The sequence below is a fragment of the Mesoplodon bidens genome, assembly GCF_964165515.1.
Source record: "Mesoplodon bidens genome assembly, chromosome: 3".
NCBI classification, from domain to species: domain Eukaryota; kingdom Metazoa; phylum Chordata; class Mammalia; order Artiodactyla; family Ziphiidae; genus Mesoplodon; species Mesoplodon bidens.
The window spans coordinates 5,720,767-5,743,749 of NC_138178.1; the positions used below are offsets into that span (position 1 = coordinate 5,720,767).

A 22,983-nucleotide genomic window follows, 5' to 3' on the forward strand; every position below is an offset into this window, starting at 1 on the left:
ATATGCCAGGTTGCAGGAACGGTAGGGTTTGGCACTTGAGAGAGAGCCCAGCTCAGGTGAGGGAATTTGGCTTTGCTGGGGAAATGGCAAAAGGCAATGATTAGAATTGACTTGTAGCTGCTGCTTCCTGAGGTCCACCTGGCGAGAGCCTCATGGCTAAAGCGCCACGTGGATGCATCCACCTGTAGGTAGGTGGATGTTTTCTGGTTTTGATTCCTAAGGTTGTTTTTTTTTTTAATCTCTTTGCTGTGGAAGTAGAACTTAACCTCCCAGGAAATCCATGGACAGGGACGAGAGGCAAGTAATACAGTGCTGCCTAGAATCTCAGGCGTCATGCTGTAATCTAACCCGGACGTAGGAGGAACCTTGGAGATGTGAGGTTTCATTTAACATGATTTTGCTTAAGGGTAAATGAGTTCATTTAAGCAAAGTGCTATACAAGTTTCATATGTAAAACGTGCAGGTTCCATTCAGATGCCCACCTGTGACCAGGTTCAAGCCATTGCTCACAGTGTTTGATCTAAATAGGTTCTGGTGCCTTCTGGTTGAACGCCCATTCAGTGTGCGAGGTAGGGGGTGGATGGCAGCATACATGCCAGATGGTTACCACCCCTGTGTAAGTCCAAATGCCCCATCGTCTGTCTAGGGAAACACAGATGACCCAGTCAACGGATTAATTCCAAAGCCTTCTGCATCCTAATTCAGTGTTATCTGCCATGCACTCTGGAATCTGTAGGCTAGCACTTAAAGAGCTGTCTCGCTTTCCATCGACCTGACCATGAGTCACCTGCAGTGGTCACATCATCCAGTCACCTGGGCTGAGAGAAACTGAGAGGGGAAGACGGCCCCAGGAGCAGGGAGTCCAAATTAATAGCCACAAAGAAGAAGAGGAGGAGGACGAGTAATAATACCTCTAGGTATACTTTTACCATCTGTCCGCATCTGAAAAACAAAAGAAAGACAAAGAAGAGGCTTCCCTGTTGAGACACTGGTATTCCGGTTCTGCGACACTGGCTCTGTATTTGTAACATCATTTATATCTAGAACCACAGGACAGATGTGCACCCCTACATGGTGTCTTTCGTTCAGACTTAAATGAGCACATACAGAAAACGCCATGGAAGCTTCCTGTGGACATGCTGTTGTATAGGGTGTGCTACCTGAGTTTGGCTATTATGATCACTAGCTTAGTAACTTACAAGGTCGTTGACACCGAGCCTTTCCTCAAGGAACCACGTGTGGCCAGGAAAATACCTATCTTTCCATGATAATAAAAATCCATTCTGATTTTTAATTTGTCCAAAGGAAAGGAAGAAAACCCCAGTGTTTTTATAATGTTCACTTTAACTTAATTCTCTCTCATAAGCTATTCCTGTATTCACCTAGTTATTACTAATATCAAACGATGGTTCATATTCAGTAAAACCCACTGTGCTGTAAAGGAGTTTAATGGAAACCCCTGGTCACACAGTGCTTTGAAAGAGAATCTCCCCAAGAGGCAAATGGACTGGGCTGCCAAGCGGCTTCACAGAATGGCACCGTGATGCATTTACTGCTCACCCTCACCCTTTCAGCCTCAAAAACCCTGCAGAAACTGGGGGAAACACATAAGAAACGGATGTAGGGACCAGAATTTTGTAACAGAGGATAACTGCCCCTAAAGAGCAGAAGCCTTGCCTTGGCCTCCCCAGCACATTTGTTTCCAGTGGACACAGCTCTAAATGGGAAGCCTGACTGTCGTCGCTGGATGAGTCTGGAATTGAGGAATGAATCAGGACATGTTCTTTGGCTAAGACACTCTTTCAGTCCACCAGTAAATGTGTATTAGGTGACTCCTGTGTGGCAGGCACTGGAGGAACTAAAAGATTAAGACGGTCCTTGCGTCAGAGGCGCTAATGATCCAGCTGGGAGGATACGTGCGTCGTTGGATATTTCAGTACATCCTAGTAAGTACAGTGATGTGTGCTTCTGTTCAGTCAGTCAACAAATGTTCATCGTGTGCCCATGGCCTACCGGTCGGAGAGGATACTCAAGAAGACAGACGAGGTTCCTGGTCTCTCGGAGTTAATCTTCCATTCAAAGAGGTGGCACACAACAAGTAATCAAAATAATTATATTGTGACTGTGGGTGTGAAGGAAGTGAATGTGATTAAAGAGAGAGAATGTGGGCAAAAAAGACCTCTGTTAGGAGCTCACATTTGAAGTAGACCAGAGTGATGCATCCGTCAGGACTCCGCATTCCTTGGATTGCAAGAAGCACAAAGTGTAAGAGGAATGGCGATTCTTTATTTTATACGACTAATAATCCAGCAGTACGGTAGACTTCAGGCATGGCATGGTCAAGGGCTCAATGTCCCTGGGCTCCATTTCTCTCCATCTTTCAGTTCTGCTTTGTCTGCTGGTTTGTCTCCCAGGCAGGCTCTCTTCACAGAGGTCACCATGGCTGGCAGCAGATCTGGGCTCCCAATTCAGCTCAAACAGAAAAGAAAGGACTTTTCTTCCCAACAGTGTGCGCTGAGGTCCTAGGTCTTTCTCTGGCTGGCACAGGTTGGCTACAGGCTCATGTGTGAACCAGTTTCTGCACCCAGAGTAAAGGGAGAGGTTTGAGACTGAGTTGTACTGACACCAAAGTTGGGACAGCATAGCCATCCACATCCGAGGTATTGAAGCTCTCTGTGTCCATTCCCTCACCTGTGAAATGGGGGTAGGAAGAGTGCCTATCTCAGGGAGACCTGGAGAAGAACGTTCAGGCAGAGGGAATACCAAGTACAAACCTCAGAAGTGGTCAGGGGCCTGATTTGTTTGCCCGTGTGCTGGAGGTTGGGAACGTGGAGGGCAGTGGCCGAAGAGCGGAGAGAACTGGTCAGCAGCTGGACCATGCAGGAGTGGGTCAGCCTTTGAAGGACTGTGGTGGCGCCATGTTTATTTTCTCTGCTTCCACTTAGAGACATAGTCCTATCAGGGCATCCACAGAACTCCTAGCTGGGTCTTTCTCCGGGGAATGCATAGGTCCCCACTGCTGGCATCTACCCCACTGTTTGAGTTGCTGACCAAAACCACACTCTTCTGATGGACAGGGTCTCCAGCTTTGTTAATACCCTTGGCTGGCTTCCAGCCAAGCCTTGCTGGCCTGAGTTGCGCTGGCGTTATTTGGGGTAACTTCCCATGTTTCTGCTTTGGTTCCTTTTGTGTTGATGTTATCATTTAACACCTAGAGGGCAATCTTACTGTCTTTAAGTTCAGGTTTTTGGGTGATGCTTCACTCTCGCCCTGACTGTCCTATCTCTCCAGCCAAGTCCGTATTGGCAGGATATGAAATTTAAAGTGGGTTGTATGAAATGGACAAAAGCAATAATTTGTGATTTTACAGTATTAACATTCAGCTGTCCATGTTAACGAATCTATTAGATAATTACTGTTTAGCTTGTGAGAGCCAGATTCAAGTTAGTGAATTTTAATCATTGTGTTTCCTTAGGAATAATTTTTGGAAGGGTTAAATGCACATACAGAAATATTTTCTCCCTTCCTTGTATCTATAAGTAGGTTTGTATATCTGTGTGTATATTACAAACACATAGACACATACACGGCTGGATGTCTCTTTTTCAATCGCCACATACTATATCCCAAAACAATTCTTTTCATAAAAAATACTCCCCAGTACTCCACGTCTGAAGTCTATTAAGGAAGTAGCTTGTTTAGAGAACTTACCAACGCCCTTCATCTTGTTTCCTTTGCTTTTTAGTTTATTCTGTAAATTGCAACATTTAGCACTTTGCAGTTTAATTTAAAAGGATTACCTATTCTCTTAAATGCTTAAGCAGGGAAGCAAGTTGCAGTTATTGATTTTTCTCTGCGTGTATTCTGTGAAAGCTGTATTTGCGCCTTCCCCAGGGAGCATACCCCCTGAACTGCATGCTTGCTGGTGACAGCTCAGACCTCTGATACATAACCAAAGACCTTGCCTAATATCCTTGCTACTGCTCGGGGAATTTTTATTAAGTAAAAGCATCATTAGAGTAGACAGGATGATGAAGTTTAATGAGCATCTTTTGTGCATGAGATTGTTAGTTTTGCTCTGCCAGAATCCTCATTTCTCCCCTCCGTGGGGCAGAGAGCGAGTCTAGCATGTATGGGGCATTTTTAAAATCCGCCTTACATTTCGTATTTTTGTATAGCTTAATATCTGTCCTAAGCCAGCTACAGATTCCTTTGGGCTGTCTATACAGATGCTGTTTACCACATGTATGCGGATAATTTCTTTTTACACTGTGTCTTGGGGACAGAGAGTGGTGATGGTTATAATGGAGGCGAAGGTAAAAGACACATCCTGGTGTTAGTGAATTTCATGGAACCACCTCTTGGAGGTTTGATCTCAAAAAATCATTGCCTTTTGAATTAATGAGACTGCTCGTGGGAATATGGTAACTGTTCATTTTTTTTTTCTTTAAGACTCAGCAATTTATGTGTTAAGTTTCTGTCACCAGCCCCTCAGAAGCTGCTAGATGGGATAAAGAAAGATACTGTAAATGCTTATTAATAATCTAGACTTCACACTTTGTCCACAGATTTATTTGAGGAGATTTTAAGTTTAGCAACCTACCATAAGATTACAGATTAGACACAAAATGATTTCTCTCCATTATTGTCACCGGCCATATACTTAGATTTTTCAAACTGGTTCTTTTCTTGGTCTGTATAAGGACTTACCATGGAAACACCCAAAACAACAGGAGGGACGCATATGACATGAGCAAATGACTTAAGAACAGCATATTGTACCTCTCATATACCTGGCATTCGGAGACATAATATTTACATAGCACACAGTGTGTTTCCAGCAGTTGCCTTGAGTATGTAGAATACAAAAGAAGTGAAGTCCGCACGTCCCCGCCCTCAGGAAAATGGCAGGCTGATGAAGAGGACGAAACTGAGCAATCCAGAAAGATGGGAGACAAGATAACGTAGCGGCTAAAGAGTTTGAACTTTGGAGTTGTTGCCTGGGTTTGAGCCAGACCTTTTGCTAAGCCTCAGTTCCTTCATTTGAAAAGATAATAAGATAATAAAATAAATCCAACTTCCTTGGACTGTTGTGACAGTGAATGCTGATTGCATGGTTACCATATTCACCACGTGTCCCGATCCACGAGCTCTACTGGTACTTGGAAATAAAGCCAAGAGCAGAAATCACTTTGTATCTTATGAAGGACTTGGTGATGAAATCCCAGTAAACCCCCTAGTATTTTGTGAAGGCAGAAATTGGACCGGGGCGGGCGGCAGGGCAGAGAAAGCTGTGAAAAGCCGAAAGATGTGGCTGAGATCTGAGCTACAGAAAGGGTGGAGGCTAGGCGTTCCAGGCAGTAGCGACACAGACCAGCAAAACACCGAGACCAGAGGGACCCTGGCTGACGGGAAAGACTAATCCCAGGCCTTAGATTGATTTAGTACTTCGCAGATCACCTGCAAGGTAGACAGTATACAGCTATTCCCGTTTTCCAGTGAAGATAACAGAGGTTCTGGAAAGCTATGGGACTCTAAGGTCACTTAGCTAATAGGTGGCAAAACTCACACCCTGCCCACCTTTCCTACACTCCACACGGCCTTCCTCCAGACCAGCCTTTCTCTACTCGGACGGTGAGCGAACAGAGATGAAGGTGGGTTAGTTAGGCATTACATGGCATGTGCTGTGGCTGCTCTCTGATCCAGTGGGTGGCGGATGCTGTTTTCCATGCATAAACCGAGGAGAGAGAATTCCGTCAGTCATGTGTGGGATGCATCAGAGGAAGGAAGGAATCGGTGTCAAGGAGACCAAGAAGATGGAATTCCCTGGCAGTCCAGTGGTTGGGACTTGGCACTTTCACTGCGGGGGCCCGGCGTTCGATCCCTGGTTGGGGAAGTGAGATCCCACAATCCCACAAGCTGCACGGCGCGGCCGGAAAAAAAAAAAAAAAAAGACCGAGAAGGGACCTGTTATAATAATCTGATGGCCATGTGGTATAGGCCTGTTTTAGGGTAGAAGAAAAAGAGAATGAATAAAATCATAAGATGACTGAAATAAGAGCAAGCGCCATAAAGCAGCTTGTTAATCCACTGAGTCACAAACCTTGTGAGAAGCTGATGAAAGCTGTGTTCGCTTTCTGCTGAAAAATGCACATACAGCTTTGCTTGGAGCTTCAGATCCCACCCTGGCCCCAGGCTGAGAATGTCTATGGTAGAGAGCAACTTCAGTCAAACTTGATTAATGGGGTGACTGGAAAAAGAGGCAGGTGCCAAAATGACTTCATCTTTTTGATCCTGGAGGTCTGGAGACTTCAGAGGGACAGACCTGAGGAGCTGGGGTAGGGAACTATTGTATGCATTTGGTTGGGTGTAATAGCTAAATGTCCAAGTGGGAATTAGGCGTAGCAGGGGTTGAAGATGGTGGTGACTTGGAGGACTCCTGTTCAGAGATGATCACTGAAGCTACAAAATCAGATGCTGTTTCTAGGGAAGAGGACAGAGAGAGCTAAAAGCAAAAACACAAGGGCTGCAGAATTGTTTGGAGAAAGAATAAGAACCAAGATAGTGCATTGGAGCCAAGGGAGGAGATTTTTCAAGAAGGAAAGACGTAGTCCCCAGTGGTCTTCATGACTGCAGCCATGAAGCGGTGTGAAGGTCTGCAAGAGACCCTTGGATCCAACAGAAACAGTAAGACTCAAATGGATTTTTTTTCCCAAAATGAAGATGCCCGTATTAAATAAAATGCACCTTCCAATAGTAGAAAAGCGTACATACCGTACTACTCAATATAGTATTTGTTGAGAAATTTACTCTGATTCTGCTGGGCTGGAATTGTTTGCTGTGCCATCTTAGATGTCACCAGGCAGGGGTGTTGAGTTGTGTGGAGTTTCAGGGCGCCAGTGCACAGGCAGCTTTGACAGGATGCCTCTCAAGTGACCAGTCTGGTGACCTCTGCTGTCCATGGCATCATCTCGTGATGATTTCTCCAGAGCTGGTCTTTGGCTGGGATTCTGCAGATGGCAGCTCAGGGCAGGGCCCACTCCCACAGGGATGAGAACGAGAGCCCTTGTGAGCCGAGTGATGGTGCCTCTTTCGTCTCCCACAGCACAGAGCATCCGCAGGCATCTCACCTTGGAGGAGTCTCTTCAGCAACAGAAGCCTGTTCATCAGACTCCTGAGCGTAATTGACCCCATCCTGTCACTTTACACGGGTCTCTGTTCACTTTTCTCCTCTCCTTGAACATCTCCCAGTTATCCTCTGTAGAGCTCAGATTTCAGGGGACAGAAGAGTTTCCAAGACCCCAAGACCCTGTGCCACAGGTTGCCTCCATATGCTGAGCTGAGCACTTGACCCACCAGCGGCTGTGGCCCATCAGTGACCACGAGCCAGGTTCCTCTGTCAGTGCTCTCAAGCCGGCATGGTCAGATCTCAGTGCCCGCCAGAAACCTCCCCAAGAAAGGGTCTCCCCACAGGCTCCTGAGGGCAAAGTCGAATTCCCGGCTGTGCTCTGTGCATGCTCAGAGCCAGGGTCTGAGCAGCAGGAGGAACTGGCCAGCTCAGCCTGAGCCGTGGGCCTTCGTGGGAGGCTAAAGGCAGCAGCTGCTGCTCTGGAACAGTTGCTCTGAAACACCTGCTCTGAGCCTGCACGCACAGGACCTTGTCCATGTCTGATTAATCTCCCTCCACAAGCCCTGCAAGGTAGCAGTTTTCATCATTTTGCAGATGAGGACATCAGATGGTGACAGAAGTTAGTCACCTCCTCAATGTCACATGTCCTTTGGGGCAAACAGGGTGCAGGAATGCAGAGGCGAGTGAAGCCCCAGGACTGTTCTCCAGAATCCCCCATGCAGGATGCCAGGGCTCCTGTAGGGCGGGACGGGTACCATCTGAGCAGAGCACGGAGGGGACGTGCTCATCCAGGAAGCACCTTGTGCCACGGTCTGAAGGGTAAGTGGGACTCTTCCAAGGTCGAAGAGGTGGGAGGTACGTCATGAGAGGAGAGTACGGGGTGATCAAAGGGACGGAAATCCATCCTGACGGCTGTGGGCTGTATTGGTCTATCCTGTTTTTCACTTTCTCTATTTTATGATGCTTTGGCATCTTGGGGTCTTGCTGGCTGGGGAGACTCCCAAGCCAGCTCATTCCTAGAGGAGCAAACAACTCATCTGTTAGCGCACCTTTTTGTATCCAAGCCAACCAACCCCAAACCCCTATCCTAACCACCTCTTTTCTCTAACTCACGTGCACCAAGCCAGTGTTCCCCATGACCCAGACCCAGGTACTGGATAACTGGAGATCACTTCTTCAGCCCTGGGCTCTGAAATTTGAATCACACCATTCACTTCTAAACTCACTCATAACCTGCCTCACCCCTTCCTTTTTGTGAAACCACCATAAAGGCCCTGGGCTTTGCCGTCTCCTGAGCGCCTCCGCCTCCTAACCAGCCCTCCTGCTTCCCCGTGTGGCCCTGCACACAGCTGCACGGAAAAGAATTCTTTCAAAGGCACAGACCTCTCCGTCTCCTCCCTGTCACCTCTAGGAATTAAATCCTGGGTACGTCTCAAGCATGGGCCATGACTGTTAGCGTCAGAGTATGCACAGAGCCAGTCCCTTCCTGTCTCATTGTGGCAGAGAGGGGACAGTTGACCTGCCCATTTCCTCTCCCTCTAGTGGAAACAGCACCCGTTTTTCCTTGGGGACACTCCTCTCTGTGCCCTCTCTGCAACTTAGTTTTTAACTTTTCCTTCTTTTCAGTGAATATTACCCCAGAATTTTCTTTCTTTCTTTCTTTCTTTCTTTCTTTCTTTCTTTCTTTCTTTCTTTCTTTCTTTCTTTCTTTCTTTCTTTCTTTCTTTCTTTCTTTCTTTCTTTCTTTCTTTCTTTCTTTCTTTCTTTCTTTCTTTCTTTCTTTCTTTCTTCCTTCCTTCCTTCCTTCCTTCCTTCCTTCCTTCCTTCCTTCCTTCCTTCCTTCCTTCCTTCCTTCCTTCCTTCCTTCCTTCCTTCCTTTCTTTCCTTTCTTTCCTTTCTTTCCTTTCTTTCCTTTCTTTCTTTCTTTTTTTTTTTTTTCCCTGCTGAAATTAAGCAAAATCCTCATGGCCAGCCCCAGAGAGGCTCACTTACTGTATCTGTTCCCTATTGCTTCTGTTGACAAATGACTGTGATTGTTTTTTTTTTTTAACTTTTTATTTTATATTGGAGTATAGCCAATTGACAATGTTGTGATAACAAATTACCATGATATTAGTGGCCCAAACCATAACCAGTGTACTGTGTTACAGTTCCGGGTGTCGAAGCCTGAAATTTAGGTGTCAGCAGGGTTTTGCCCTCCCAGGGCCTCCAGGGGAGAACGCGTTTCCTTGCCTTCCTAGGGTCTAGAGTCTGCCTGCATTCCTTTCTCCCCGTCAAAGCCGGCAGCTGAGCCTGTTCAGATCTCTGACTCTGGCCCTCCAGCCCCCCCTCTTAAAAGGACCCTTGGGATTACTTTGGGCCCACCCAGATAATCCAGGATAATCTCTCCATTCCAAGATCCTTAACTTAACCAGCTCTGCAAAGTCCCTTCTGCAATATAAGGTAACATATTCACAGGTTTCAGGGATTAGGATGTGGACATTTTGGGGGGCCCTTATTCTGCCTACGACACTTAATTGCCTGGAGGCCCCATGGCTAATAGCTGGTGGAACCCAAGACTGGGGACCCTGAGGTGCTTGTCCTTACTGCTGTGCCAGAGCCACGTCTCCAGGTAGAAAGGGCCGCTCTCATGTATCCAGTCTACAGATGAGAGTAAAGTGCCGGCTCTCATCTGGCCACACAGCTGGAGGAGGGAAAGTGTCCCGCAGCACAGGGCAGAGTCATCCCGGCTTTGCTGGTGATTCACAGACGAAGTGGGGCACTGCATTTAGCTCTGCCTTAGTTGCCTTCTTCAAAGAGGATTCGAACCTTTCTTCCAGAGATGCTTGGGGATTTGGCGTCGATAAAAAAATACCGTATCCTTTTTCAGAGGAAAAAGCCCTAGAGAAGTAAAGTAATCATATAATTATCTTTTTTTTAATCACTCTGACTATGACCCCACATCAGTCTTGTTTTTCCACAAGCCCTCGCGGGCCACGTCCAATAGTCCTGTCCTGGGGCCAGGCTCATTTCACCACCATGGCCACCCTGTGAGAAAACGCATCCTTTTTTAACAGATGAAGAAACCGAGGCACGGTGGGGTGAGGCTTGCTAATCATTTGCCCAGAACGAACAGTGCGTAAAGTGGCAAAACGAGGGTTTTAAGCATCAAGTTCACGACTGCCGTCTCCCGTCCGGCCCTTTGTAGCGAGTGACTTGCTGTGTAGCCCCAGGAAGGCCAGGCACGCGGTGGGGTCTGAGTCCGAACAGGCAGGCGTTGAAACGTTGGAACGTTCCAGTTCCTTCCTGAAAAGAGGAGCCTTGCTGAGTCCCGAGCAGCTTCTGAAATGACTTTGCTGGATTACCGCCGTCAGGGCCCCGCGACACTGCCACCCTTTCTGGGAAGGCTTCCGTGCCTGCGTGTTCAGGATGTGGTCCCCAGCAGGCCTGCATCAGGTCTTTCATCCCTTCTCCCTCCTCTGACCCCTTTATTTCTTTTGATATCACTTTCCCAGCATCCGAGTCTTGCCGGGTTTCCAAATTCATGAGCGAAGGAGTTGTGTTTCTGCAGATTGTTGTAATCCTTAACATCTGATGCTGTCTGCGAGTAAAAACGTGTATACTTTTTTCCTTTATGGGGATTAAAGTTTGGAACATAGAGGAGAGACACGTGAAGCTGTAAGAAAGCGGTAGCGGTACAGTGGAAGCAGATACTGAGACCATAGGTGCCTGTGCGAACGCACAAAATAGTCAGACCTTGGCTACGTGCCAGGTGGGAGGAGCTTGGAGCACATCCCTCTGGAGCGCTAAGCCCCTGCTCTTGAGGAAAGCGGCATCCTAGGCGGAGGAGACGGGCAGACGCTATGAGAGGGTAAGCTTGTCTCAGAGAGTGTGTTGATAAAGGTGAGGAACGTAAGGGCCAAGTCTGCTTTGGCTCAGGGTTGCCTCTCCCTGTCGGCGTATCTGGGAGACATGCTGGAGGGGCAGGGGAGGGGGTGCACAGGTTGGAGGCTCCCACGTAATGCAAGGTCATCTTCCTCTCTCAAGATCCTTAGCCTCACCTCTGCAGAGTCCCCTTTGCCCTGTAAGGTGACAATAACAAGTTCCAGGGGGATCAGGACAGGGACATCTTTGGGGCTTGGAGTGGCAACAGTGGTAAAGCCGGACTGGCTGAACCTTCCTTTCTGCCTAAACCAGTGTTTCTTTCCCTGGATCCAGGAACCCCAGGTGTCCAGGGCATAGAACCCGCCGCTCTTTTTAAAGTCTAGGGGAGGGGGGGCCTGTGTTGGTTTGAAGATCCGTTTTCCTGGATGGCAGGTTCTCTTAGGGAGGAAGATGTCTCTGCTCAGGGGTGCCGGGCAGGGCTGGGCCTGCCTCTGCATTCGATGAGCCAGAAGTCCTCTAAGGGAACTTCTACAGAATTTGAATGCTGACTTGCAAGTGCTGATATTACCCATCTAGGACATGTGGTACCTCCATAACCCTCCCCTTTGCCCAGAGAACGTTCCCAGCACCTGGCTGGACTTGACATTCTTTAGCTCGTAGCTCTGTCTGCGGCCACATTCTGCATTCTAAACTCCTTGGGAGCAGAAACCCATCTTCGTGACCACTGTTGGTAGATGCTGCTTGTTACTGCTTCTGAGGAGATGCTTGGAAGCCTCTGGAGAAGATAGACTACGTCTGACCTGTCAAAACCCAGTGTCCAGCTTTCCCTAAGCGTCCACAGTCAATTGGACAACTCCGAGCACCAGGGCCCTCCCTCGGCCTGTCAACCACAGCGTCAGTGTCATCAAGAGCATCAGTATATGCCCAGTGCAGGAGAGGTTGTCGACTCCCTGCATGGATCCTAGAACACGGGACACCTGGTACAGGAAGGTCAGTCTTTGTGTCCGCCCCGTTCAGTTAGCATAAGGCAATTGCACCAAGTGGGGTCAGGCGTTGCCTTCCCTCGGGAAGCACTGAGACACCCACCTGCCTCTCTCAGCAACACAATTATATCTATAAGGGGAGTTAAGGTTGAGCTGTATTTATCTTAGGGTGGCTTTTAATTTCGTTTAATCAGAGTTACTCATAAATTACCGATTAATTACTACCTGCTGTTGGGTTCCATCCCCTCAGCCGCGGAGCTAACTCCGCTCTGCGGTGGATGCCATGGCTGTAATTGTAGGCCACTTTGTCAACATTTAATCAGCGGTACTTATTAACATGGCATTGATGGGTGGTCGCCCTCCCAGCGCCATCCATCACGGGTGAGCAGCTAGCGGGGGCTCGGACACCATCGCTCTCTGTTACATCCTCTGGCCCTGGGGCTCTCGGGCCGGCATGCTGTTCACTTTGCACTAAGTGGACACTCCGTCTTTTCAGTTCAGCCCAGTTTCTGTCACTGTCGACTTCAGCACTGGTGGCCTGTGGAGCTTCAGTCCGGATCGGCCAGGCTGAGCATCTTGGTTCCCCTAGTCCTGGATCGCTCTTCCTTTGCTGATTTCACACTTAGCCCAGGGAGTGTAGGATTCCAAGAGACTTGTCCAGAATTGGACTTCATGGCATGGCGGGGACAGAGAGAGAGAGAGAGAGAGAGAGAGAGAGAGAGAGAGAGAGAGAGAGAGTGTGTGTGTGTGTGTGTGTGTGTGTGTGTGTAAGACAGTTTATAATTCTTAAATCCAGCATATGACCCAGAGAAAACAAATGACCTTGTGGTGTTCTTTGTCTTCCTGAATATTCCTAGAGATGAATCTGTTGGTGAAAACTCTGCCAGTAGAAGCATATCTTGTGTTCACAAGGTAGATCTCACGGTGTCCCCTCCTCTCTCTTTTCAGCCTCTACGGCAGACACATGCAGGCAAACCCAGAACCGCCGAAGAAAAATAATGACAAATCGAAAAAGATCAGCCGGAAGCCCCTGACAGCCAAGAATAAATAAGGGGTTGGCATGGGCTGGACTTCTGATGGCTTCTCTCATTATTACTTCTGTTCTCTCTTTTTCTGTCTCACAAATGAATACTGTGTGTGTGTTTGTTTTGTTTTTTCTCTTTCTAGTGCTTACCACCTTACCTTTTAAACTCTTTTGGTGGGTGGTAGATTTTTTATAAGTTCTTCAAACCATTTCCATTTGTTTCCTTGAAATTGCCAGAGGCAGGAAACGAAGGCTTAATTCAGCTGCAAATTCCATATGAGGCACAGCTTTCAGCTCCTTGAATAGATGTTCACAGAGTTGCTTATTATGAAAAGAATAATTAAAATCATGTAATCAATTAAATGCCACAGTTAACACTGTTCACCCTTCTGTTTATTGACATAACTCATTATTTTTGCTTTATTAACAGTTTTCCTTCACCACCGAGATTTTATGTCAACTTACAAATGATTTTAATAAAATCTTGACTTTGTGTCACATGTCGCTTCTGAATAAAAAAAAATCTGATCTTGGGTATACCCATTTTCATTTACTTTTTTCCCCAAAATGATCTTGTCTACTTTTATTGGTTGTCGATGATAAACTCTGAAACTTTCCATGAAAGAAATGCAGCATTAAATCAGAGTTAGTTTCTTCTCACATCGATTTGTCAGTTTTTTTTTTTTTTCCTTTGAGGACTGTTTCTAAATTAGGAAGGAGCAGAAAAACAAATCTCTAGGAGATTTTGCCAAAGGATTTTGGAAAGCAGCATTGCTTAGCTGAAGGAATGGTGACTTGTGCCAGTGGCTGGTCGACAAGAGCTGTGAAACAGAGAGAGAAAAATACTCAAGTGTGTTTCTTGTCACTGCAGAAAATCTGCTCATATCAGAGCATCCTTCTAAGTGACTGTGATGATGCCAAAGAAGTTGTGTTAATGTGCACACTCTATACCACACCCAGTGTAGAAACTGCAGTGGCAGAATCATTAAACAAGTAATTGTTTACCTCTGTGATAGGCAGCTTTGCTCTTATCTACAATAATATGTGTCACTGGAAACACATCCAAGCAGAATGTTTGTGCTAAAGGGACTGCCAACCCTGGAATGTCTTAAAAGGTGTGTGAAGATGTAACATTCTCTCCGATGGATTGTCTGTATCCACCCCTCCATCTTCTTTTCTCCATCTCACAGCTGAAACCCTGAGACCAAGACCGCTGGAACACAGAAAAAACCAGAATCAAAACACAACCAAAAATCCTGAGTTACTTAGGAAATGGATGCCTTCGAATCACAGAGATCACTACTGAAGGTCTATACTTCTTGTTTCTGGATAACTTCCTGATAAAACATTCACCATGGGAAGAAGAATTCCCAGGTGTCATCACCTGTTTGGGGATTTAGTTGATGTAATTTTTCTAGGTGCAATCTTTGCCTCAGCCTGAATTTTGTTAAATGTTTTTTAGCTTGTGAAATTACAGGAGGAAGAACAATACCTCTACTATTGGTGATTGGAAAGACTTCATCTAAAATTAAACTAAAAGTAAACAAGCCTTAGTAAAACTACCACAATATAGTCTTTTGAATAATTTTTTTTAAACGATGAACACTCTAGATAGAAATATTGGGCAATACACGAAAATTCACCGGGAGGAAATATCCCCAAGAACCATGAAAAAAAAAAAAAGGTCCAGCCTTACTAGTAGTTAAAAAGATATAAATCAAAGCAAAAATAAGACAGCTGTAACAATGAGAAATGTGCATATATTTTTTAAGGTAGTGTTAAGTGCTAGAGGTAGTAATATGAGATAAACATTCTTATACACTGCTATTGGGTATATAAATTTCTCTCCAGAAAGGTGGTAGGAATTTAGTGATACCTAGCAAAACTTTAAGATTGGGAAGGAGGGTTAACTGTGTATCCACATGATAAACTTCTATGAAGATATTAAAAATTATTGAACAATATCTAGGGGCAAAGGGAGATAATCATCCAGTTAAGTAAAAAAAAGTCACACTTAAAAAACTATACGAGGGCTTCCCTGGTGGCACAGTGGTTGAGAGTCCACTTGCCGATGCAGGGGACACGGGTTCGTGCCCTGGTCCGGGAAGATCCCACATGCCGCGGAACGGCTGGGCCCGTGAGCCATGGCCGCTGAGCCTGCGCATCCGGAGCCTGTGCTCCACAATGGGAGAGGCCACAACAGTGAGAGGCCCACATACCGCTAAATAAATAAATAAATAAATAAATAAATAAATAAATAAATAAATAAATAAATAAATAAATAAATAAATAAAAACTATATGAGTGGTCCCAATTGTGGAAAAAGGAAATTGTGTTTATGATGTGTATGCACAGAAAAATGGAAATGGACTGGGATTTTATGGCTGATAAATTATTTCTGTGGTAGGTTAAAATTTTTAAAATTCCTTTTTATTCTGTACTTTAAATTCTCTGTAATCAGCACGTATATTTTTGTAATCAGAAAATATTAAATGTATATCTTTTCAAAATAGAATTGGTATATTATGCAATCCAGAAAATATCATATATTTAAGTGTGCAAGGCATAATGTAAAATCTCAAGGAGGTTTTCTGCTTTTTCTTTTGTCACCAAAGTGTGTTCTCACGTCTTTTCATACAGTCTTTTTGGTTACTTGATAACTGGATTTACAAAATATCTACTGTTCAAAAGGTAGCACTTTTTTTCTCCCAGTTTTATTGTGATATAATTGACAAACACTATATAACTTTAAGGTATACATTATAAATGACTTGACTTAGGCATGTTGTGAAATGATGACCATGGTAAGTTTAGTTAACATCCATCATCTCGTATTAGTACCCCTAAAAAAGAAAAAAGAAAGTTTGTTTTCTTGTGATGAGACCTCTTAAGATCCATTCTCTTAACAACTTTTAAATATGCAATACAGCAGTGTTACATGATATCCTCAGTACTTACTTATAACTGGCAGTTTATACCTTTTGACCCCCATCATCCAGTTCCTCCAGCCCCACTCCCTGCCTCTGGTAGCTGCAAATCTGATCTCTTTTCCTATCATTTTGTTTTTTAGATTCCACAAGTAAGTGATCATACAGTATTTGTCTTTCTCTGTCTGCCTTAACTCGCTTCGCATAATGTCCTCAAGGTGCGTCCATGTTGCCACAAACGGCAGGATTTCCTTCTTTTTATGGCTGAATAATATTCCATTTATATAAATATAACACAATTTCTTTATCCAGTCATCCGTCGACAGACACTGACGTTGTTTCCATGTCTTGGCTACCATGAATAATGCTGCTGTGAATGTGAGGGTGCAAATATCTCTTTAACATAGTGTTTTCATCTTTTGGATATACTCCCAGAAGTGGGATTGCTGGATCATATGGTAGTTCTAGCTTTAATTTTTGTGGAACCTCCCTAGTGTTCTCCATAGTAGTTGTACCAATTTACAGTCCCACAGACAGTGCACAAGGGTTCCCTTTTCTCCACATCCTCGCCAGCAGTTTTTCCCTTGTCTTTTTGATGATAGCCATTCTAACCAACGAGTGCTGATTGTGGGTTTGTTTTTTATTTGCGGTACGTGGGCCTCTCACTGTTGTGGCCTCTCCCGTTGCGGAGCACAGGCTCCGGACGCGCAGGCTCAGCGGCCATGGCTCACGGACCCAGCCGCTCCGCAGCATGTGGGATCTTCCCCGACTGGGGCACGAACCCGTGTCCCCTGCATCGGCAGGCGGACTCTCAACCACTGCGCCACCAGGGAAGCCCACCGATTGTGGTTTTGATTTGCCTTTCCCTGCTGATATTGAGCGTATTTTCATGTATGATTGGCCATTCGTGTATCCTTGGGAAAATATCTATTCAGGTGTTTTGCCAGTTGTTTAATTGGATTATTTGTTGCTATTGGGTTGTATGAGTTATTTGTATCTTTTGGATATTAAGCCCTTATCAGATATGTGGTTTGCAATTTTTTTTGCCCATTCCATAGGTTGTCTTCATTTTGTTGACGGTTTCCTTTGCTGTGCAGAAGCTTTTTAGTTTTGATTTAGTGCAACTTGTTTATTTTGTTGCTTGTGCTTTAGTTGTTATATCTAAAAAATTATTGCCAAGACCTATGTCATAGAGCTATTTTCCTGTGCGTTCTTCCAAAAGTTTTAGAGTTTCTGGTCTTATATTTAAGTTTATACATTTTGAGTTAAATTTGGTCAGTGGTATAAGTTAGAGCTTATATCACTTCATTATTTTACACATGAATATTAGTTTTCCCAGCACCATTCACTGAAGAGACTGTCTTTTCTCCACTGAGTATTCTTGGCTCCCTTGTCAAATTTTAGTTGACTGTATATGCATGGGTTTCTTTCTGGACTCCTGATTCAGTTCCATTGTTCAGTGTGTCTGTTTTCATGCTAGTACCATACTGGTTTAATTATTATAGCTTTATAATAAAGGTTGAAATCAGGAAATACGATGCCTCCTGCTTTGTTCTTTCTCAGGATTGCTTTGGCTACTTGGAGTCTTTTGTGGTTCCATGAAAACTTTATGGTTGTTTTCCTACCTCTGTAAAAAAATGTCATTGGAATCTTGATATAGATTGCTTTTAATCTATGTATGGCTTTGGGTAGTATGGACATTTTAACATTAATTCTTCCAGCCCGTTAACACAGGATACCTTTCCATGTATTTTTGTGTTCCTCAATTTCTTTTATCAATGTCTTGTTTTCAGTGTAGAGATCTTTCACTTCCTTAGTGAAACTTATGCCTAAGTATTTTATTGTTTTTGATGCTGTTGTAAATGGGATTATTTCCTTTACTTCTTATTCAGATAATTCATTATTATTGTATAGAAATTTTACTGATTTTTTAAAATTTTATTTATTTATTTTTGGCTGCATTAGGTCTTGGTTGCTGTGCACGGGCTTTCTCTAGTTGTGGCGAGTGGGGGCTACCCTTCGTTGTGGTGCACGGGCTTCTCCTTGCAGTGGCTTCTCTTGTTGTGGAGCACGGGCTCTAGGCGCGCGGGCTTCAGTAGTTGTGGCTTTTGGGCTCCAGTAGTTGTGGCTTGCGGGCTCTAGAGCGCAGGCTCAGTAGTTGTGGCACACGGGCTTAGTTGCTTCGCAGCATGTGGGATCTTCCCAGACCAGGGCTCGAACCTGTGTCCCCTGCATTGGCAGGTGGATTCTTAACCACTGTGCCACCAGGGAAGCCCTCTACTGATTTTTGTATGTTAATTTTGTATCCCACAGCTTTACAGAATTCATTGATTAGATCTAACACTTTTTGTGGAGTCTTGACGATTTTCTCTGTGTAAAATCCTATCATCTACAAAGAGACAATTTCATTTGTTCCTTTATGGTTATGATGCCTTTGTTTCTTTTTCTTCCCTGATTGCTCTGGCTGAGACTTCCTGTATTATTTTTAATACGTGTGGTGACACTGGGCACCCATGTCTTGTATTTGATCTTTGAGAAAAATCTTTCAACCTTTTACTGTTGAGTATGATGTTAGCTGTGGGTTTGTCATATATGGTCTTTATTATGCTGAGATTTGTTCCTTCTGTACCTAACTTTTTAAGAGTTTTTATCATGAATGGATGTTGAATTTTGTCAGATGCTTTTTCTGCATCTGTTGAGTTGATCATCTGATTTTTTTCTTTCAGGCTATTAATGTCATATATGACATTTATTGATTTGTGTATGTTGAACCATTCTTGCATGTCAGAAATGAATCCCATTTGATCATGGTGAATGATCCTTTCAGTGTGCTGCTAAATGCAGTTTGCTAATATTTTATTGAGAATATTTACATCTATATTCATCAGGGATATTGGCCTGCAGTTTCCTTTTCTTGTAGTGTCCATTTCAGGCTTTGGTATCAGGGTAATGGTGGCCTCATAAAATGAGTTTGGGAATGTTCCCTTCTCTTGGATTTTTTGGAAGAGTTTGAAGAAGATTGGTGTTAATTCTTTTTATTATCAGTAAGTATAGTTGATTTACAGTACTTTACAACATAGTGACTCAGTATTTTTATAGCTTATACTCCATTTAAAATTATTATAAAATATTGGCTATATTCATTGTGAAGAATATACCCTTGTTGCTTATTTATTTGATACATAGTAGCTTGTATCTCTTAATCACCTACCCCTCCTTTGCCCCTCCCACCTTCCCTCTTGCCACTGGTAACCACCAGTTTGTTCTCTATATCTGTGAGTCTGTTTCTGTTTCGTTATATTCATTCATTTTATTTTTTAGACACCACATGTAAGTGATAACGTACAGTATTTTTCTTTCTCTGTCCAACTTACTTCATTGAGTATAACACCCTCCAGCCCCATCCATGTTGTTGCAAATGGCAGAATTTCATTCTTTTCATGGTTCAGTAACATTCCATTTTGCATATATATACAACATGGTGTGAATTTTTGTTTAATTGTTTGGCAGAATTCACCAGTCAAGTCATCTAGTCCTGGGCTTTTCTTTGTTGGGAGGTTTTTGATTATTGATTCAATCTCCTTACTAGGACAGTCAGCCTTCCCTATCTGTGAGCTCCACATCTATGGATTCACCCAACCATGGAGCAAAACTATATTTTTTTAAATTCCAGAAAGTTCCAAAAAGCAAAACTTGAATCTGCCACATGCCAACAACTGTTTACAAAGCATTTATATTGCATTTACAACTATTTACATAGTATTTACCTTGTATTAGGTATTATACGTACTCTTGAGATGATTTAAAGTATATAGGAAGGCTGCATAAGTTATATGCAAATACTCTGCCATTTGATATGAGAGACTAGAGCATATGAGGATTTAGTATCTGTGTGGGGTCCTGGAATGAATTCCCCACAGATACTCTAGGACAACCAATTCTATTCATTTTTTCTATTTCTGTGATACCCATTGTAATGTCTCATCTTTTATTTATAATTATTTTGATTTGGGTCCCCTCTTATTTCCTAAGTTAGTCTAGCTAAAGGTTTGTCGATTTTGTTTATCTTTTCAAAGAACCAACTCTTAGCTTAGTAAATTATTGTTTCCTTCCTCTCTATTTCATTTATTTCTGCTCTAATCTTTATTATTTCCTTCCTTTTGCTAACTTTGGTTTCAGTTTGTTTTTCTTCTTCTAGTTCTGTGAGGCATAGTGTTAGATTGTTTACTTGAGATCTTTCTTGTTTCTTAATGTAGACGATTATTGCTGGGAACCACCTGGTTAGACTGCATTTGCTGCATTCCATAAGTTTTGGTATGCGATGTTTCCATTTTCATTTGTCTCAAGATACTTTTTAAAATTTTCTCTTTAATTTCTTCTTTGATCCATTAGTTGTTCAGGAGAGTGTTGTTTAATTTCCATGTGTTAATGAGTTTTCCAGTTTTCCACCTGTTATTGATTTCTAGTTTCATTGTGATCAAAGATACTTGGTATGGATTCAGTCTTTCTGAATTTGTTAACACTTGTTTTGTGGCCTAACATATGGTCTATTCTAGAAAATGTTCCATGTACCCTTGGGAAGAATCTGTATTCTGCTGTTGTTGGATAGATGGTCTCTATATTTCTAGGTCCGTTTAGTCCGTAGTTTGTTCAAATTCACTGTTTCCTTATTGAGTCTCATCTATCCATTGTTGAGAGTGCCATATTAAAGTCCCCAGCTATTATTGTATTGCTGTTTATTTTTCTTTTCAGTTCTGTTTTTGCTTTATATTTGTAGTTGCTCTGATGTGTGCATAAATATTTACAATTATTATGTAGTCTTGAGGGACTGACCCCCCCTTATCATTATATAATAGCCTGCTTTGTCTCTTTACCGTTTTTAGTTTAACATCTATTTTGTGTGATGTAAGTGTAGCTACCCATGGTTTTGTGTGTGTGTGTTACCATCTGCATGAAATATCTTTTTCCATCCCTTCACTCTCAATCTATGTGTGTCATTAAGGCTAAAGTGAATCTCTTGTGTGCAGTGTACTTTTTAAATCTTTTTTTAAATCTATTCTATGTCTTTTGATTAGAGAATTTAATCAGTTTACTTTTAAAGTAATTATTGATAAGTCAGGACTCATTATTCCTATTTTGTTCATTGTTTTTCAACTGTTTTGTAGATCCATTGCTCCTTGCTGCTTCTCCTGCTGTCTGGTGTGTGTGTGTGTGTGTGTGTGTGTGTGTGTTTTGATGTCTTTTAGTGTGAATATGCTTTGACATCTTTATCATGTTCTTTTTCGTACTTACTACAGGGTTTTTTTTTTCCCCCTTTTGGTTACCATGAGGCTTACATAAAATATTTTAAGCTTATAACACTATTTTAAACTGATAACAAGTTAACTTTTATAGCATTCCTAAACTTTATACTTTTACTTCTCCTCTCCTTCACATTTTAGGTTATTGATGTTACAGTTTACATATTTTTGTATTGTATATCCAGTAACAGATTATGGTAGTTACGTTTATTTTTTACTGCATTTGCTTCCTAAGTTTTAAACAAGACTTGTGAGTGAACTATTCACCACTATTTCCATATTACACTATTGAACTTTGGTATATTTACCATTACCTGTGAGTTTTATGCTATCTCCTTAAATTTTTATGATGTTAATTAATTAGCACCTTTTTACTTCCTCTCAAAGACTCCCTTTAGCATTTCTTGTGAAGCAGTTCTAGTGGTGATGAACTCCCTCAGCTTTTGTTTAGGAGTCTTTATCCTTCCTTCATTTGTGAAGGACAGCTTCACCAGGTATAGAATTCTTGGTTGACAGGTTTTCTTTAATTTCATTATTTTGATTTATATTATTCCATTCACTTCTGTTCTCCAGAAACAGAAAATTTTCCATTGAGACATCTACCAGTAGTCTTATATGGGTTTCCTTGTATGGAACTTTTCTATTTTCTCTTGCTGCTTTCAAAATTATTTAATTTGTTTTTGACTTTTGACAGTTTAACTACAATGTATTTTGATGTAACCTTACTTGGATGCAGTCTATTTGGAGTTGGGTCTCATGGATCTGAATGTTCATTTCTTTCCCCAGGTTTGGCATGTTTTCAGCCACTATTGCTTTAAATATACTTGCTGTCCCTTTCTCTTTCTCTTGTCTTCCTGGAATTCCCATAATGTGGATATTGTTTCTTTTGATTGTGTCCCATGAGTCTTGTAGGCTTTCTTCACTCTTTTTCATTCTTTTTTCTTTTTGCTCCTCTGACTGGATAATTTCAAATGTCCTGTCTTCTAGGTCATTGATTCTTTCTTCTGCATGGTTAAGTCTGTTTTTGAAACTTTCTATTGAATCCTTCAGTTCAGTCATTGTATTTTTCAACCCTAGGAGTTCTGTTCAGGTTTTTTTGATGGTTTCTATTTCTTTATTGAGCTTCTCATTTTGTTCATGCATTATATTCTTAATTCTGTTCAGCTGTCTGTGTAAGTGTTCTTGCAGTTCACTAAACTTCTTTCAGCGGATTATTCTGAATTCTTTGTTCACAGAGGGTCAGTCATTAGAGCTTTATTAGTTTCCTTTGGTGGTGTCATATTTACCTCCTTTTTTTGTGATCCTTGACCCCTTACATTGGTATCTGTGCATTTGAGTAATCGGCTCCTCTTCTAGACTTTATGGGTTTGCTTGGCAGAGACAGATCTTCACCAGTCAGCTCAATTTGGGCTTCTGGGTGTGTCTTCTCGTAATATCCTTGGACAGGTGGGGCCTGCTATTATGGTCTTTTTTGGTATGAGGCAGCTGCTCAAGCTCTGGAGATAGGGACAGGGGGCGTGTGACAGTGGTTGAGAACAGATGGATAGAACTGCTGACTTGTTTTCCTGCTCAAGTTAAGCTGTAGGAGGGGGTCCCTGGTGGCCTGGAGTCTCTGGTCAGGCTTACTAGTTGGTCTGGATTGGGTCCTGTACTCAGCAGTAGGCAGGGCTATGAATTATGAATAGTTCCCCTGCCCTGGCTGCACAGCAGGATGGGACCCAGAGTCTGTACAGCTCACTGTTTGGGGACCCAGATC

General features: G+C 43.1%; 1 protein-coding gene across 3 annotated transcripts in view; it reads left to right on the forward strand.

The window, feature by feature from the left end:
- Nucleotides 1–13,539, forward strand: part of RSU1 (Ras suppressor protein 1) — a 190,952-nt gene extending 177,413 nt beyond the window's left edge. For all 3 annotated transcript variants that reach the window (XM_081227722.1, XM_081227723.1, XM_081227724.1), the window contains one exon: nt 12,925–13,539. In XM_081227722.1, coding sequence (XP_081083848.1) covers nt 12,925–13,027 — 103 coding nt within the window. In that variant the 3' untranslated portion in view covers nt 13,028–13,539. The remainder of the gene's footprint in view (nt 1–12,924) is intronic.
- Nucleotides 13,540–22,983: the final 9,444 nt, after the last annotated feature.